This window comes from Culex quinquefasciatus, chromosome 3 (assembly GCF_015732765.1).
Source record: "Culex quinquefasciatus strain JHB chromosome 3, VPISU_Cqui_1.0_pri_paternal, whole genome shotgun sequence".
NCBI lineage: Eukaryota > Metazoa > Arthropoda > Insecta > Diptera > Culicidae > Culex > Culex quinquefasciatus.
In genome coordinates, this window is record NC_051863.1 from 21440901 (window position 1) to 21460677 (window position 19777).

The 19777-nt window shown below is 38.9% G+C and overlaps 1 protein-coding gene across 3 annotated transcripts in view; it reads left to right on the forward strand.

The window, feature by feature from the left end:
- LOC6033023 overlaps positions 1-19777 on the forward strand; it is a 115432-nt gene that overhangs the window by 17825 nt on the left and 77830 nt on the right. Inside the window, exons 3-4 of one of the 3 annotated variants that reach the window (XM_038259584.1) lie at positions 6132-7786; positions 10720-11068. In XM_038259584.1, coding sequence (XP_038115512.1) covers positions 6314-7786; positions 10720-10734 — 1488 coding nt within the window. In that variant the 5' untranslated portion in view covers positions 6132-6313 and the 3' untranslated portion in view covers positions 10735-11068. Of the gene's footprint in view, positions 1-6131; positions 7908-10719; positions 11069-19777 lie in introns of those variants that run through there. The other 2 variants (XM_038259583.1, XM_038259582.1) reach the window with 2 other exon arrangements.

A 19777-nucleotide genomic window follows, 5' to 3' on the forward strand; every position in this document is an offset into this window, starting at 1 on the left:
AAAAAATTAAAAATATGAGCTTTTTTTTAACTTTTTTCAATTTAGATTTTTGAATTTCCGGAGGATTTGTTAAATCCTAATTTCAATTTTTTTTCATTTCAGTTTCTGAATATTTTTTTCCCTCCCTATGAATCTCAAGTGTATTATTTTTAAATGGTTTATATCGAGTTTTTTGTTCCTCCGGTATCTAAAGCCGCCACAATGTTTCAGCCAAATTAAAAAGAATACAAAAAATGTCTTCGTCCGATTTAGTAAAGAGGTAAAGAATATCGACAAACAGAGAGTCCACTTTAATAATAATATATGATAACAATAATATTACAGCCCTGATTCGATATTTCTAAGCCACGATTATCCGAAGTATGAAATACCTGAAATCCGATTATACAAGGATCTTAAAATGAGCTTCCGTCAACTGGGACTAATCGGGACTGCAGATTGTTGTGATTTTATTGTTCTGTACTGTCCGTTTTTCTCAAAGGTACACTCAACCCCAGGTGGTTGGTCTCTTTTTCGTTTGACACTTTTCTAGTTGGTACCCCGTTGGTTGGTCAAAGTCCAAGGCTGTATATCATAGGTACTCGCGATCTTGCTTTGCATTAGTGTGAGTGCATGACTCCGTGCCACTAAAACCAAAACAATAACAAACGAACAATGGACCGTGCCCGGAAAACCAAAACATAAACAAAGTCAGTGTCAGTGGAGTGAGAGAGTCAGAGATATCGATTTTGACAACCGCACTACTACACACTCAATCGCGAGTACCTTAGGTAGAAAGCCATGGTCAAAGTCAAACTGAAAAGTGACGAGCTGTCACTTTTTACACGGCGCTCACGCACACTATCAAAACAAACGTTTGATAGTATGTGTGAACTCCGTGTAAAAGGGGTGTCAAACTAAAAAGTGACCCCGTTTATTTGACAGCAGTTGGTGTCAAACCAACGGGGTTTTAGTGTACATGCCGCGTGGCATTTCATAATGTGCCGTAGACATAGTTGTCAGCGATTTTTTCTTGCATTTTAAGTGCAATAGAAAACATACCTGGCAACAATGCCCAGTGTTTCGAAGAAGATAAAAAAAAACAACGCGCTGTTTCGAGGCTGGTTTGCCGCGTGTCTTTTTGGGTAATACGCACAATATCTGTTCTTGCCGAAACCTTTTGCTTTTCTGGACATTTTTGCTAATCCAATTAACCGTGCTTTACGATAAAGCAAGGTGACAGGTATAATTGCCATTGGCCACGCGAAAGCGATCCACCGTCGGGGCATATAAGAAGGCTCATAAAATCGGAATAAATTTAATGGGTATGGATATTGGACATTGCAGTCAACGTCGACAATAAGGATTGAGTCGATATTTTTTTATGATCAGCTTTACATTTTGACTTTTTTGCTGTTCAGTGAGAGTGAAATGAAAATAAAAGTTAAGTTAAACAACTTTGAGAATATTTGGTTATTTTTTTTTTAGAATAAACCAGAAGCAAGTTCAAACTTGACATAACCTCAACCTGCATTAAATATGCTCCGCGGCTTACTGCGATCGGCGGCGGCTGGCCAAAGGTGAACCGGAGGGGTAAATTTAATTAAATATTTACACCTACGATTCTCACCACACTCTCTGGATGTGTTTGCACTCGCGCCGCCGCGACTGCTAAAAAACAGAGCAAACTTCGTGTGTCGGTCGGTATAAACAAATATGTCCGGAATTGTTTGTTTGGGGCGGCGACACAGCGGGATGCTGATGAGCGCGGTTCCAATTAAGTGGCCGCCGCCACCGCCGCCATCTTTGTTATTGTTTTGCTCGTTTCGATTCTCAAGGTTGACAGCGTGGCTTGTGTTATTATTACTGTAGGGGTAATGCGCGTGGGGCCTAATTGAAAGAGTCGATAATTTTATTTTAGTGTGCACTTTTATGAGCGATAAATTTGTAGTATGAATATTTTGTCTTCTATTTGTTGTCAACCTCTTAATGCAATTGAGTCATCTGTTTGATAAGCTATTGATTTTAAAGGTGAAAATACGTACAAACTAAATCAAAACAGCAGCAAATTTTCCAATCAAAATTGTTTATAAATAGTAAAATCCGATTGGCCGATCCCAAGTTTGTTTTGCAAACTAAAATTGTGTAAATTAAACATGCCAAAAAAGTAGTACACAAACTATCAAATTGGCACATTGTATTCGCAAGAAGCACACGCCATCAAAAATGATTGACGTCTGTATCAGTTGGTTGTGCCTGATGCAGCGAAAATATTTATAAATTTTTATTTTTATTGCCCACAATAAATGACGACGGGCACAATCCCGAGGGGAGCACCATCATTAAATAATTGGGCAATAGTCTGTACTTTTGGAATAAACTTAAATTTATAAATATTAGTTTTTTTTTTAAATAGACCTAAATTTTTAAATAAAACTAAATCTAGTTTTCTTTCCTCAGAAAAATCAAGAAAAAGGTGCCAATCAAGTAAGGGAAAAGAAACAGACCCCCCAGCCAGCGGAGGTTTGCGAATATTATTGATTGGAGTCAATTGAACCACGCAAACAAAGTGCCTGTTTCGCAGTTCTTAATATAGCTTAATTCGATTTCCACTCACGATTCGATTCCGATCGATCGTTTCGCCGCAATAGGGTTCCCTGTTTATTTTGATTACTAATTTCAAAAATAAAAAACTTGCATTGTGTTTATCTTTTTTACATTTGAGGACAGATTAATTAAAAAAAGTTTTATCTAATTCCATCAGAGAAAGCTAAAATTATTGATAACATTGTTGGATGACCCTATTACTCCCCCAAATTCTGGAAGGCACGTGCCACTACTTGTTCAACAGTGAGTAGGTGAGGGGAAATTCCTGCTGTTACGTACCCCTCGTTCTGTGTGGCGATCAAATTTGTCAAAACAATCGGCCCACCCCCCTCGCTGTCAATCACGAGGGGTGGCCCATTTCCTGGAATCGCGAAAAAAAAAAGAATGTGCGCAATTTCGTTACGTTCTGTGGAATGTGTTTTTTGGTCGGTCAAATTTTTGGCTTTGATTCATGCAAATCTTGTCCAAGTGCCGCAACTGGGAGGGCAATACTAATTGCCCCGGCGCGATTGGCGTCGAATGCAAATTGATTGAATTTGACTGAACCGCACTGCTGCTGCTGACCGATTCTATTGCTGGATTGGCAGCGGATCAGAGGATGGGTTGTTGGTCGATTGATGGTCATCGATAGCCATGTGAATGAAGGAGAGTCGTAATTTTTGCATTGTTGGTTGTGTTTTATTTATTTGATGGGTTTGATTCGTATCGTGTGAGTAGAATGATGCACTATATCCGATGATTTGATGAAAGTCGAATGTCACAAGGAGGTTGATGAATAAAAAAGATTACAGCCGAAAGTACTGTATTGCCCTTACTTCAGTGGTATTCGTGTCATATTAAAGTACACGGAGAAAAATCTGTTCCCAAAATCTTGAACAAGTGTTAATGAAATTATGAATCACAAACAAACTGTTCAAATTACATGGCACAATTTTCAAATTCGTGGCATAGAATTTGAACACTTTGTTCTCGATTCCGACTTTCATTAACACTTGTTCACGATTTCAGGAACAGATTTTTCTCCGTGCAGTTATTTAAAAGATGTTTAGTTAATTTAAGAGTGCAACTATTTTTTTAAACTGTTCTCATAATTTTCTACAAACTTACTAAAGACACTTGACAGATAAAATTTAACTCCATGTTACACTCGAAAACTTTACCCTATAAGCTACACTCAAACCCCGATGGTTTGACACCAACTGTTGTCAAACGAACGGGGTCACGTTTTAGTTTGACACCCCTTTTACACGGAGTTCACACACACTACTAAACGTTTGTTTTGATAGTGTGCGTGAGCGCCGTGTAAAAAGTGACAGTTCGTCACTTTTTAGTTTGACTTTGACCAACCAACGGGGTACAAACACGGACGAACGGACATGACACCAGGAACAAATTTTCTTCAAATTTCTGAAGCAAACTATCACTAGCACCATCTACATTCAAGTTGTCGAAGTAGCATCGAGCGATTACGCATGATTTCTAATAATGTATTATGAAATAATTAATTAAAATATTCAGCATTTGTTTAGAAACAGTTTTTTGGCATTGAGTTTTCCTTTATGATTCTAGGTAAATCATCTTTTATACTGAAATTGCTGAAAACTTTATAAAAATTGAATTTTTATTATAAATTCATACAACCATTTCAAAAAGTGCTCATGAATTTGTGGCATCAGCTGGCTTTGTTTACGTTTGAAACCACGTAGCGCGATGATTTTGACACAAGCGATCTCGCTTGCGCAGGATTGCGCTAAGAAGAAGTAAAAAGAAAACCAGCCTCACTTTTTGAAACTTCGTGTCATGTCCGTTCGTCCGTGGTACAAACTAAAAAAGTGTCAAACGAAAAAGTGACCAACCACCGGGGGTTGACTGTATTGTGTTTCATATGTTTGTAGGACCGTAAAAAACTCTCAATTTTGGATTTTTTTGTTGAAAAAGGTTGGAAACAAGAAACCGCATGCGTTTCCCAAAAATGGATTCGCGAAAACGAGCATTTTAAGCGCCAGCCCAAAATTTGATTCAGCGAAGCCCCATTTCGGAAGGGGGCACGCCCCGACTCTTCGCGTGACCTTGGGAAGCCGGTCGCGCGAGCGCTGTCTACGCTCCATGGCCTACTAGTTATGCCGGCCTGGTTTAGACCAGTACACACTAATACGGGCTTAATTCGTACCAATACATAGAGTAGGGATGATCGGTTAGGAGCGATCGTGTTTTCGGACATTTCAAGATGATCGAGGTTCAACGAACGGAAGGCTTTTCGTTTTTTGTCGGTTTCATTGAAATTTCATCTACGATTGGGAGCCATCCACAAATAACGTAGCTTTTTTTTTGATGATTTTTTATATTAGATTTGATATTCTTAAACCTATTAATCAGTCCCTGTTATCGCTTGTTCCACTCAAATGTACCGACACTAAATACTAAGAGTTGCTCATTTCTCCCCGACCACTCACTCTCTTTGAGCTACCGAAAGCTTCTCTCTGCTCTCCGACAAGCCAAGCGCACTCTCACTTTCAGCTATTTCTTCACGTGGACAGAAAAGCCGGCCGGCATCTGACCTGATGATGTTTGAAACGTGATCGTAAAAAACAGTGACATTCCCCTCGGCCAAACTTCTTTCCGTTTGACAGATCAAGCTGTCAACCGAGGGGCGCCTCAATTGGTATTTTATAGTGAACATATTTTGTTTGAAAGTGTACCAATGACTCGCAAGATCCGGTCAGCTGGTCCCCCCTCCCTCCCAAAAACCTGACCACTTGACCCCAATTTTATGGTGGCTTAAGTGGCGATGAGTAAGCTCACGGTAATTAACCAAACGAGCCGTGCTGATGCCGTGCCGCAGCGGTTAAGTTGCTCAACTGACCGCGTACACACGGTTCTCATTCGCTCTGGTGGAAGTCATTCACTTCTCCGGTTGGTGCTGGGTCTGATGAACATTGTTGATAATCAGGGGGCAGGCTTTTGACGTGTTTTGATGCTGTCTGTCCGAAGGGGGGGTTGATGGTACAGATGGTACACGAAACGGCCTGGGGGTACTTCTGCTCAAGCTGGATGTTCTGCTTGGTATGAGGAGAGAAGGTGCCAAACCACTTCATCTGACTTTGACAGACTAATGGCCAATTGAAGCGATTGGAGATGTTGTTGATTGTTGTGTTCTTTTTTTAGGATTGTTCAATAAATTGCCAGGTCGCAGCATGCTGCGTCTACGATACCGTACCGTTCAAGGTTGCAACCTTGAACATGTTCTTGGGTGAAAAACGGTTAGCGTTAGCGTTGATTTAGCGTTAGCAACGTTGGCGTTGACTTCAATCAAGTGATCTTTCAAGTTCGATTTTTCTTCTTTGTTCGACAACTGCAAAATTTCTAATTGACCTGTCGTCTTATCTTTGTTCAAAATTGTCATCAAACACAATTTCGATATCGCACAACGAAAAAAGAAACCATATAAAATACCCCCTCACCATGACCATCATTACGGGCCGGGTCCCCACACCACAGCAAGGCACTAATTATACTCTTATCTTTCTCTCTATGTTTCATTTCAGATTTATTCGTGTCAAGATAAGAGTCCGATTTTTACCGGTTTTGCGAACGCAACAAGTAGTCACAACCCTCCCCGGATCAATCGTAATGACACAGTCCCGGTTTTGGGAATTTCCCTGCCGATATCGGACTTGGAAATGCACCAGCGGTTTTATCTAGTCATCCCTTGCCGCGTCGGATTAGAATGACCGATCCGCCGTTGACGTCCTGCAAATTAGACGAGCAGGCCACTGACGTCAAACCGAAGACAAGTGCCTGCCGTGGTTGCTCTGATAAGAACCGTCGCGGGCTAGACAACGACAACGGCAAGATGACCGGGGTGACAACGGCTACTGCGATGAAGGGTAGTAGGCTACGGCAGCGAAAGACCGCTGTTTACAAGCGATTCTGGGCCGAGGACACCGCGGATGATGATGATGGTGGTGGCGGGGATGGAGATGACGGGACGGCGGGTCAACGCATCTCCGGAAGGTCGGGCTCGGGGTCCTTTTCTTCCGGGGTGGAAAGTGACGAAGAGATGATCCGGTTTCCGTGCGTTGAACGGCTAATTGAGCTGTACGCAAACATTATCAAGCAGAAGGAAGCCGAGATGGCGCGGTTCGCGAGCCGGGTGGTGGCGGGACGGACGGCTGGCGATGGTGATAAAAGACGATTAGATAAGACGGCTGGGACGTTGCCGGGCGATAAGACGACCGCGAATGTTCCAACCGAGCTGCAGTCCAGCACGGTAAGCAGTACCAGCGTGGACGCGTCCAGTAGTGGCAGACTACGGGCACAGAACAAGAGTTCCGCTCCGGAAGAAGACGGTTGGAGCGCTACCAGACAGAGTCCGTACTGTTCCAGCGACGAGGAAGACGAAACCGTGCTTGCCAAGATGAAACCCCGCGATAAAGTGACCCGATCGTCCAGCTCGGACTCGGCACTCGGCTTGGACGAAGATCTGACCCAACAGGAGCAGCAGCAGATCATCAGCAGTGTCGGGAAGGCTCGCCGTATGACACTCGGAGTCTCGGACATCCCACTCCGTTCAGCTCTGCTACCCGTCCCGGAACCTGCTCTTCTCCCAACCTCCGACTGTCCGATCCTCACCAGCGACCACAACCAATGTCCGGCCGTCGTCCGCAGTAAGATGATCCTGGAGGCTCAGCTCATCGAGCTGCCTCAAACACAACCCATAGACGGCTCCATGGAGGCGCTCGGCTGTCTCAGCAATTCGATCTCGCGGCGAGAGTCCGCCCAAAGTTACGTAAGCGATTCCGGCATGGACGGCGTCCGGTACGTCCGCACACCGTCCGTCGTAGTGTCGGACTATTCGGACGACACCATGTGCGGTATCACGCTGGAGGAGATCGAGTACCTGCGCCGGCATCGGCTTCGCCGGGCCTCCACCGACTGCGAGTCGGACGTCAGTGCGGCGTCCTCCTGTAGCAACCTCAACTACTGCGGATCGTCGATCAGCGCGCTGGAGGGTTGTGACTACCAGTGCGGGCTGAGGACACCCGAGCGGAAGGTTTCCGACTGTTCGACCTGCTCGACGCTTAGCTGCGAAGACGCGGACGATGCCGCCCTGCGGAACCAGCTGCAGGATCTGGGGCTGCGGTCGGGCCAGACGGCCGACTCAGCGGACCCGGAAGGGCGGAGACGCGCCAAAAAGAAGGTTTGTGAGGGTGTTCCATGATGAGACAAGGTTCAAATCGGTGTGTGTACATATTATTATTGTTATGAATTATTTTGTTTGACAGCTTAAAATAAAGATAATCGACGTCATTCGAAAAATAACTAGGTTGAAGATTACTTTCAGTTAAAATTGAACAACAAAATAATCTTTCTACTCTCATTTGCTTCATCAACCGTGCCCAAACTTAACCCATTTCAACGAATCATCGTTGCGGCTAACTCAGTACAGTAAGCCTGGCGCAATGCTTGAAAACAGAGTCTCGGCCCGAAATTTCAAACACGAACAAAAGCAGCGAACCGAAGATTGGCAATGACGTTTTGGAATTTTGACAGTTTGGAATGCATGAATCACGCTATTATCGGTTTGCCGCATGGGTGATGTGGAAATTGTTGCACATGGCTGAAGTTGGGAATTTTGCAACTTATTTTAATTTATGTTAAATTTCAAAATTTAAACACGAATCTACAGCGAATCAATGTGGAAACTAAAGATACTCTAAAGGCACGATAATTTGCTGTGCAACCTTGATCAGAATCGCGATAAAAGAGGTTAAAATTGAAAAATAATAATAAAGCAAATTCAAGAATTTAACAAAATTTTGTCTGTTTTGTAAGACCTAAAGTTATTGCACAATAATTATAGATTTTTTTTACAAAAAAGTAAATTTTTCGGTTCGTTCACAATCAATCTCATGTTTGTAAACAAACGACGCCTGCCAATGTTGTTCGGTAGCTCATATCAGGCCATCGCCGGGGCCCTGCTTGAAAAGGGATCTGACACTGATTGGGACTGCTAGATATTTGAAAGAACTTTCGGTCAGCGATCATTTCCGAAAACTAAATTTGATCGCTGACACACAGCACTCAACAGGCCTGTCATTGCTTGGCGACGACGGTCGGTGAACGTAAACACAAAGACGAAACGAACGAAAAATGAGCTCCACTCAAGCAGCCGCCCGAACGAGGCAACGTGCTCTTTCTCTTGTTTTCGTCTCTTTCTTTCTTGTGTGTGCTGCGTGGTGACAGAAGTAATCTGAATGCGATCAAGAGAGAGATGATCGGAATCTCGGTAGAATGTCAAACGACCTCTAAGCGAATGTATTTCTAGAGAGGAGTCAATGACTGTGTGAGTGAAGACGTTTGGAGTGTTCTGTCACTTATCACAAACCAAATCGAAATTTCGTAAGTACTGGCTTGGCGAACTGAGATCATCTTGAAATTCTACAAACTCCGTCGGTTGAATTGACTACGTTTGGGTTATATTGGATGAGATAAGATTAGAATTCGCACGAAGTATGTCATGGCTTTTTGAATGTATACAATGGCTTACCAAACTGTATAATTTCATGAATATTTGGTTAGTCTTCAATGGTTTCCTCAATAAATACCTTGTTTTTTTTATCCCAGAACATGCATTCTTCAGAAGTATTTTACTAATTCTTTTAAAAGTTTTGTTTATCACACTTTCTCCTCATTTCCCTCGACAAATCAAATTTAAAAAAATCTCAAATCTAAAAAATAGCTCCCTTTTCCGACAACCTCCAACCCCACAAAAAACAAGACCCATCAATTTCACTCAACATATTGAACCCGCGCAGATCCGCGGGAAACAACAAGCCCCCGACATCGGGGAGATAAGACCGGCAAACAAGTGGTGTGCGAGGGAAGGCGATTGCTTCTTCTATTGAGCGTGTTTTTTTTTCTTCTTCTGATATGCCACCACTCACATTGGATCGCTCCCCGCACTGACGTCAATGGAGTGGAATTGGTGATTCCGCGCGGAGTAATTCGGTTCATGCGGCGAATGAGAATGATGCCGGCGAAGAATGGTTGGGACTGCTTGGGCGACTGAAGGATGAGCCTTTTTTCAAATCTTCTGGCTCAACTTTTTTTTTCAAAGTGTATTATTTTTGAAAATAGAACAAAATAGAAAAAATAAGCTCTGAAAAGATAAAACATCAAGATCATCAAAACAAGAGCTGATGCGAACAGGCAACAGTCGTTGGTCACCAACGGCGCCCACCATGTCAGTTTGTAGATCATGGACGTTCAAGATTACGTGAACAATTAATTAAATAGTCATAATCGATTTTAAAATATGTTTCAAACTAACTCAATTAAACCAGTTGGGTGAAGATGGCTCACAAAGTAGGCTCGGCGTTAAGATCCGTATATCCGTTGGATCAACCCCCCTTTACTGTGGCAAAACTTAAGAACTAGCCGGAATTTCTCTAGCTCCTACAAATCGGTGCTGGTGCGCGCAATGACGTCAATCTGCAGAGTACTGATGACCGGTTCAAGTGGATTGCGCTGAAACAGCTGAGCTGGCCGGGAGTTGGGGCGAAATTGCCGAAGAGAATCGACTGAACAAGAAGGATGATGACTTAGAAGAAAGTACGCTTTCCATCGATTACGGTGCTTTGTGTTACGTGGACCAGGAATGTGTTCCACTTTGGGCTTTGACATGTTGCTTTTTTTTGTCAAAATGTTAATTGCGTCACGAATACACTACAATATCAATATGTCACCTTGACAGCCTTCCTTGATATGACGCATTTTTAAACCCAATCCAGTCAACGCAGCCGAATCAGTGCACTGCCTACTACGATAGCCACGGGCTCCATGGTGTAATCATGCTATCATTCTCGCACTGTACAAACTTAATCAAAGTTGTGCACCTCAAAGCGATAAGCTCGACTTTGTTTTTGTTTTGCGCACACCTGATTGTCGCACATATTGCGAGTGTTGTGGTAAATTCCGTGCGTCAATGTTCGTCCACCAATATTCGCGCTCGTGGATTTGTTTGAGGTTAGGACCAATAAAACCCCTTTATAACAACCTCCCGCTTCCCCTTCGAATAAAGACGATCAATCCTTGCGTAGTTTTTTTAATCTTGTAAATTTGCTTATCCAGAATAACCAGATTTGATGGCACACGTCCGATTGACGTCAAGTGAAAAAAAGAAGGAGGAATCCAGTTTCGTCGGTGGTCCGAATCGCGGCAGGGACACATCTTGAGCTCTGAAGACGTCAATCGGGAGGATGATAAAAATCGTGGCCACAACAACGACGACGACGACGTCCGTGGGATTCCACGGCAACAACACACTACCTATTTGATCACGAGAAAGCTCTTGAGGCAGAAGAGGGTATACGATGTCGATATTTTAATGCAAATATTTGTCACTTTAGCGTAAAGGGTAGTTTTCCGCGGGATGTTATCTAAGTTGAAAACAATAAATGTTGTTCAGGGAGATCTTCTTAAATGTACAGTCCAGACTTAATTATCCGAAGTCCTCGCAAATGTTTTAATTTGATTATTCGGATATTTAGATAAGCGGTTCATGATTTTTTTTTCGTTATCTTATTTTTGGACGTTGAGCAAAAATATGACCTTAACGTTCCAAATAATGATCTAGAACATGTAAATCATGATGTCGACCAAAATAACTTGATGGAATAATTCAATCATTAGAATTCTACCAGAAAACTATTTTTTTATGATTTCATAAAGCCATAGCAAATTTATAAAATAATTTAAATAATTGTTAAATAAACTTGTAAAAAAATAGTTAAAAAGCACATTTAAAAACGCGTGTGCATTTGACTGGAAGTCTTTATATGAAAAATAAAAATAAATGATCAAATCAAACTAGAACAAAGTTTTTTTGTATGCCTTTTGGGCCTCAAAACAACACCCTAAAATTTGAGAGCGATTGGTTCCGTCCACACTTAGCGTATTGCATTTAATTTTGTATAGGAATTAGTATAGAAAATCCTTCTTTTTAACATTTTTATTTGCATCATTTTTATTTTTCATTAAACTTTCCAAACCAACACAAAAGCGTTAAAATTGAGAAAATTCTCTAAAAGTAACCCGAAGAAAGTATGGCGCTACCTTGCTCCTGTCAAAAGATACAGCGTGCTCGCAACTGGTCTAAAACGATTTTTTTTTTGCTCGGAAATCACGTTTTAGACCAGTTTTGAACACGCTGTATCATTTGACAGGAGCAAGATAGCACCATACTTTCTTGGGGAAAGTTTTAAAGAATTTTCTCAATTTTTACGCTATTGTGTAGGTTTAAAATTTTCATAATTAGCAATAAATCCGATATTTCGTATGCATTTTAATTTTTCTTAGCTTCTTATGGCCTATCTACAATCACTTAGCTTAGAAAATTTCACTTAGCTTAGGAATTTGAATCGATGGAAATGAATCTGAGTTTCTACAATGGAAAAGTAATCAAATTAGAAACTGACGTTTGGTTTGGAAAATTTCAAAATCTACGGTAAGTTGACGTTTCCATATCAAAGGTAAACAAACAACTGCATAGCAACGTATATCTGCCCAGCAAGTTTTCTAAGTTGATTGTGGATGACGAACGTAAGTTGCAGACTTTCCTAAGTAACTACTTTACTTAGATGTTCTAAGCTAAGTGATTGTAGATAGGCCATTAACCTGATAAAAAGTTGTAAACTAACAGGCTATCGTCACAAATGAACAATCAATTACAATTACAAAAAAAAAAAAAAAAAAAAATACTAAAATTTTCACAAGATGAGCAGTTTTCGGTCAGATTTCGGTCATTCGATTTTTTTTTGTATTTTTTAATCCGACTGAAACATTTTTGGTGCCTTCGATATGCCCAAAGAAGCCATTTTGCATCATTAGTTTGTCCATATAATTTTCCATACTAATTTGGCAGCTGGCCATACAAAAATGATGTATGAACATTCAAAAATCTGTATCTTTTGAAGGAATTTTCTGATCGATTTGATGTCTTCGGCAAAGTTGTAGGTATGGATATTGGATATGGACTACACTGGAAAAAAATGATACACGGTAAAATTTTTTTTGGTGATTTTTTATTTAACTTTTTGTCACTAAAACTTGATTTGCAAAAAAACACTATTTTTATTTTTTGATATGTTTTAGAGGACATAAAATGCCAACTTTTCAGAAATTTCCAGGTTGTGCAAAAAATCTTTGAGCGAGTTAACGTCATGATTCGAATTCCCGGACGCTTCGAAACCCGGACACTTCAACTTGTTTTATCAATTGTTTGGATATAAGTTCGCATTATGAATGCCAAAACTGTGTTATTTGATGAATTCTAACATCAATTTTCATTTAAAGTTTGTTTGAACGCTGTAGTTAATGCCAAAACAATTAAATAAAATAAAATTATAAGTTTACCAAAAATTCGAAACATTTCAACGGAAATATTTCATAGGCGTCCGAAGTACCGGGAAGGCAAAGCAGAAATTTATGTTTTGATTTTCTTCAATTCTAGCCATTTTTTATATAAACTATCGATTGTTTTGATGTTAACAGCTTATTTGAGACCTAAAGAATGCCATTCACTAACATTTCAGTCCAAATTTGTGCGATTCATTAGCAAAAACGAGTGTCCGGAATTCGAAGCAAAAGTGTCCGGATTTCGAATCAGCTTTTAACAGTGTCCGGGATTCAAAGCACAACAAGTCATTTTAATTTTCAAATTCTGATGAAAAATTGTTAGAAAAGACATATTCTGCATGCATTCTCTAAAAACTGACTGTTTTTACTAAATCCTGATGATATTTCTACGTTTACAACTTATTACATGATTTTTTGCCAGCTATAACAAAAATAATATGGTACTATGTGTCCGGATTTCGAATCATGACGTTATGAATTTACGAATCAATACAATTTTTTTCAAAAAATCGAAAAATTGTTCGCAACATTTTTTCAACTTCATTTTTTGTTGTAAAATCAAATTTGCAATCAAAAAGTACTTTAGTAAAATTTTGATAAAGTGCACCGTTTTCAAGTTAAATCCATTTTAGGTGATTTTTTTGAAAATAGTCGAAGTTTTTAATTTTTTTAAATTAGTGCACATGTTTGCCCACTTTTGAAAAAAATATTTTTGAAAAATATTTTTGGGTTTATAAAAAAATCTTGATATTTTTTGAAAATTTTCGATGCAAAATCTTTTTTTTCGATACAATTTTTGTTTTTGTCAGATCTTAGATTTTCTGAAAACTAATGATTGCAAAACAACTGAACTAGTGTAAAATGCATTTTAAAACACTTTTTTCATTTAAATGTGAAGACTTTGGCTTGTTATTTAATTTTTTATATTTTTTTATTTTTTTGCCCCCCCTTGACCTCGGCCAGGGCTGAGGGACAAAAACTTTTTTAAATATTTGCATCGGCCTTATTGGACCTTAAAAAAACTTCAGATTTCTTGGAAGATAAATTCTAGTTTTTTTTAAGGTCCAGTAAATCTAATATTTATTTTTTGCTTTTTTTGGTGTTTTTGTAACCGCTTTGAGTCAGGAGTATTCAAAAATAAAATTTTGTTTATTGAACCTTTTTATTGTTTAAATCTCCTGTATTATTTCTCGAGGTACCCTCTTACACAAGTTGCTAAATTTTGATATCGCAATTCAGGCGTTTTCACCCAAACCAACACTCTTTTCCTGCCCTTACCAGTTGTGCTTTGCTGAATGAGAAAAGCTCTCTCTTTCCAGATGTTTCATTGAGTAACACTCTCGCTCTGTTTTCCATCACCAGAGAGAGAGAGAGTTCTAAAAGTTAGTGAGAGGGTGAGAGAAAAGTTTGCTTGTTGCTCAGTTTTAGGATGCTTTGAACTAGAGGCATGCTTCGATTGAGTTATTTGATGTGGGATAATTATTGTTTGGTAAAATTTTGAATTTTTTCTTATGTTTTCAAAAGACTATTATTTCAAAGCAAAATGTTATATATTTTTTTGAGTTTTTATATTCCAACAAAGCATTAAAATCTTGCAGAAAAGTGAGTAGAAAAAAAAGAAGTTAAACAGCACTCGGTTGAAGTGCGTATGTTCCAACACCTGGTGTTGATTGTTGATTCTACTGCCAAGTCCAGTTTGCCAAGTGCCTCTTCTTCAGCATCCAGTATTCAGGGTGGTCTAAAAATGGAAAAGCCCACTTACGAATGCAAATTAGGAAATTTTGCTGGTGCGACATATGAGAATGTAGGTCGGTTGAACGTTTCGATATAAGTTATCAAAAAAAGATTTCAAATACAAATTAATTTGATGAGTATTTTATTTTCAATTTTATCATGTTAGGATCATGTTTTTCGTGGCTCGGCACACTTTGATTGCCAAAACAAAAGCCTTTTCACGCCTAATTTGCTTTGCACAAGACCAGACAAAACAAAAGTCACGCATCAACCGAACAAACGAACCCCGAAAATTGATGATCATGCTTCATCATAGATCACTCGCGTCACCTTTGACTGGTATCCATTACACAAGGAAGGGGGGGTTCACCGCTTGGAGACCATTTTTGGGGGGAGTGATCCACTAGGGAAGAAAGTGTTAGTTTGAAAAGGCGTTTTCTTTTCAAAGCCCAATCAAAGGTCGTTTAACGAATGTTACACTGGATCACAAAAAATATTTTTTTTGAAACAAGTTTAAAATTTAATTATTTATAAATATTTTGTAGTGGAATTTAAACCTAATCAAAAGTCTATAGTGAAATTGTTGAATATAGCTAAAAAATATTTATAAAATGTGGCATATTTTTTGTGACCAAGTGTACCACGTGACCTTTGGCGGCATCCGTCACCGTGCCAAAAAGGAGGAGACAAAATGTGACCATCGTTATTATGATTACGCGAAAAAATTTCACCGATTTGAACTTTGAAGACGCCAAGTCGTCTTTTGATAATTGCCAAGCTTATTAAGTGACTTGTCGTTTTCCTCCTCCCTTATTCCCCCCCCCCCGTTATTTTCTCGATTAATTTTTTAATCTTTTCTTTCTGTTTTCAGGTTGGTCCCGGGCGACATGTCACGTAACTTCTTCCTTTTCTTCCCTTCCCAAAAGGACCAGCAGCGGCAGGTTTGCAAATCCGCCCCGGAGACTTGTTCCAAGTGACGAACCTTTGCTTCGTTGAAAAATGTCCAAAAAAGTCGCTCACGTGTGGTGTGAGGATTTATTTGTTTCTCCTTGTCTGGCAAAAGCAAAAAAAAAAAGAGTTTGGCCAAGTCACCTGTCATCTGGTTCCGCTCATCCGTCCATATCGAAAGGTGATCGGAGACGCAGCAGCTGGGAGAGTGTGAACAAACGGGTTCGTCACCTTATTTCGATGGAGTCTCGCATTTTGGGACTTTCCACGGCGTGGAGGGATTCTTTGGCGTTCACGTTTTTCGGCCGATGTTTGTTTTGTTCTCACGAGTGTTGGCCTTTCGGAGGGGAACTGGAATTTTTGACACCACTAATGAGACAGTTATTACAGTGCGTGAAGATATTTTGAAAGTTTTATTTGTCTTTTGAATTTTCGTTTTAGGTTTGTTTTGTCCTGAAGATTATTTTTATTTTTTGTTTTTATTCTTCTGGGTTAAAGCAATGCAAAAAATCTACTACTTTCAGGAAATAAAAGAAAATAGATAAATCAAAACTCTTCATTGCTCTCAGTGTGCTGTTTGGCTTGATTCCCACCAAAAAGGTGTTTGTTTTGTAATGTTCCTTTCCAGTTGATTTGCTGGTGTGAAACTTGATCCTCAGCCTCCTTGAGAGTTGGCGTTCAGAGTTCACGGATGAATGGTTGGATTTCATGCACTATTAAGTTGTAGATTTGATGAATAAGCTGTAGTTTTTAAATAGAGTTGAAAATTTTTTTTCTACAAATAATAAATAATTTGCAAACACGTATTCTTTCTTTAAAATATTAAATTTATTTATTTCAATATGCCCTTCTCAAACATTAGTCTCGTAAAAATGTCAAAATGATGCTCAACACCAAGGTGACGAAACACATGTTTGAAAAAAATATGAAATTTCGAAAAATGGTTTTTGCGCCCGCGGGACGAATTTTATATCTAATTTAATTTATCTACACCCAATTTTGGAGTTGGAGGTTGTTTGTTGTGTAAGACAGGTTGTCGAGAATTGGAGGGCTGCTGGTGGCAGGTGTTATTAATCGCGGAACCGTTTGTCGTCATCACCGACCAACCGACGGTTGTGAGGAGTGACAATTTGACGAGATTTGGACGCTTTCCCGCTAAAGAGTTTGTTTCGGACAAGGATTAATGGACGCTGAGACGCGATAGAGATCGTCTGCCTCAAACGCGTGTGCCGCGATTTGTGGTGGCGAGGAGTGCGTAATGAGAGGGATAATTGGAGATAAATAGTTTGAGTTTAGTAATTTTTATCTAATCGGTATTTTGGAATGATTTGAAATTGTTAAAAAAAAAATCTTTGCGACCAATGTATTTTGTCAAATATGAATGAGAATAAACAGATAATTTGCAACGGAGTTCAGATATCTTATTGTCTCATCTTAATCAAATGAAAACTTTTTCGAAGTCGTTAACAAGGTGCCTTACATGGGTGTGCTTATGGGTAGATTAGAGTAAATGACATCTACTTAGCTGTCTGCTTTAATTTAATTGTTTTTATAAGGAAAAAATATTCAGGTTAAACTATATTTTTGACCAAAAAGGTGGGCTTGGACTTTCTGGAAAGTCAACAAACCATGTTCAGTGTAGTGCTGTCGCAGTTAGTCGCAAAATCGCCAAGTCGAGGAGTGATTTTTTGTTTGAAAATTTGACTGTAGGCGCGCCTACGACTTCAAAAATTGTATTGAAATTCTTAATTTGAATATTTTACTGGAGGCCCCTTATGGCTGAAAAAAAAAAATGACTGCCTTATTGTACGTAATAATGGATATTTAGCCCTTATAAAATGTTATTCTTGACTCTTGATTCAAACACCAAAAAAATTTTTTTTTTGAAATATCTGTATCTCAGCAACTTCAAAATTTCTTACATGAAATTTTCAGAAATTTGAATGAACTTCTCAAAAAAAAAAAAAAAAATTCACAGATGATTACTCATGATTTCTGCAGAGTACGTTTTGATTGCAAATTCGGTTTTACATTAAAAACTGTAGTTGAAACAATATGTTCGGTACACCCAACTGGCAGTCGCATGATTGTGATGCATGGCGGCATGAAAGTATATCAGAATCTGCATGAAATCTGTCCTCATGCATTTTTTGCGATATAGGAGTATGACATTTTTGCCCGTTACCGACAATTATCGAAATTACTGACGGCTTTTTGGTTGTATTTCACAAAAAAACACTTAGTAGAACGAGGATTGAACCACCAACTTCTTGGTTATTGATCCGACACGCTACCACCGCGCCATGGACGCTTGATGAAAAGTGAGTGAAAGAGCACCAACATATGCTTCTCTTTGGAGTGTTGCTCGGAGACGGGCCAGCTTTATATGTGTTGGTGAGAACTGCAGATCGCTGAAATTTTTACAAGCGGGCAAAAATGATCTACGGGCTTGCTGCAAAAAATGTTATAAAATATGACATTTTCTGCAGCAAATCCAATGTTGCAGATTTTGAGATATATTTTTCCTTTGGGTGTAAGATTTCTATTTTAGCTAAAAATTTTCTTTCAAAAAATCAAAACTCGGTGGCAACGTTTTCGGCCGTACCTACTTCTCTATGTCTCATATGTTTTGGGTTCTTGTCTCTTAAAACATATAAAAAAATGTAAAAAAATAAATAAAAAACGGATTTAGGAAAAACAATAAAAATCACAGAAAATAGAAATGAACAAAATCGGACGATTTCGTAGAGAATTGCTCTTTTTTATCAATTTGATGTATTGGGACTTCATGGAAATCATTGGGAATCATGGAAATAAAATCTCAGTTTTTTATCCGACTTTTGATTACTAAACATTGGCTTGTTCTTGATTTTTTTTAATATGTTTCGATATCTTTTTGCGCTAGAGTTTTGGATGGTGCAACACCTGGTATCAAAGATGTGATTTTTTGAAAAATTGGGTATAATTGGAAAAAAAATAAAAATATTTTTTTAGATGCAATTGGAAATTAATTGACACCATATTTTGATCAAATAACATGCATTTGAAAGTATTTTTTTTCTCGAGTAAAAATTTTTTTTTGCAATTTTAAAATACTTTATGAAGTAAAAGTCCGCTTGCAAAAATATTTTCATAAAGCTGAGAAAAATGTCCACACTACAATTAATACTTTCTGCATACCGCCTATTGCAGTTTACATTTTGTGAAAATGTTTTTTTTCGCTCAGTTTCAGTGTCTCGTAAGAATATTATTTTTGTACTAATAATTTTATAAAAATCAAATCAATGGTTTACGAGGTATCGCGAATTGAACAATGAGAGCTTACCAGATTACATTAAAAAAAACATATGTTTTTTTTCTATAAAATTTAAGTTTTAAGATGTATCTTAGCAGCCAGCAGTCCAATCAACAAAGTCAAATAAAGAAAATGTTGAAAAAATGTCAGCTTTTCGTCAAGTTATAGGAACTCCAACTGTAACTTGAAAACGGTGCAATTTATCAAATCATGTGTTTGGTAATTTTCGACTGCAAATTGACTTTTTTGTCGCAAAACGATTTTTGAAATTTCGATTTATCATTTTTATTTCCAAATATTTGCGAATATTTTTCAAAGTTTATGTACCCCCCCCCCCCCCAAATTATTTTTTTCAAAAAACTTGAAAATTTCAATGGAAATAAAGAACAACACGTCTTTTTGTATTCATAGTACAGTCGACTCTCTGGTTGTCAATATCCAAGGGACCGTCGAGGAAAAGAATCATCAGTTTACAGAACGATGCAAAACGAAGACTCGATTGAAAATATGTTTTTCTTGGTACCCAGCTATGGGAGAGAATCATGGCAACGTCCAGCAAACAAAAACAAACTAATGTCAAACACCATTCAAAGCCTCGTTTTGCAAAGAAAAATGTCTATGCAAGCCATGAGATAGTGACAATATTGACAACCGGAAGAGATTTTTAAAGCAAACAGAATCCAAGGGACCGTCGAGGAAGAGATCCTTCGAGCAAGAGAAAATATCGAGGAATAAAGCCAATCGAATTCATCCATAGATGGAGCAATATTGATATCGAGAAGATCGACAGCCAGA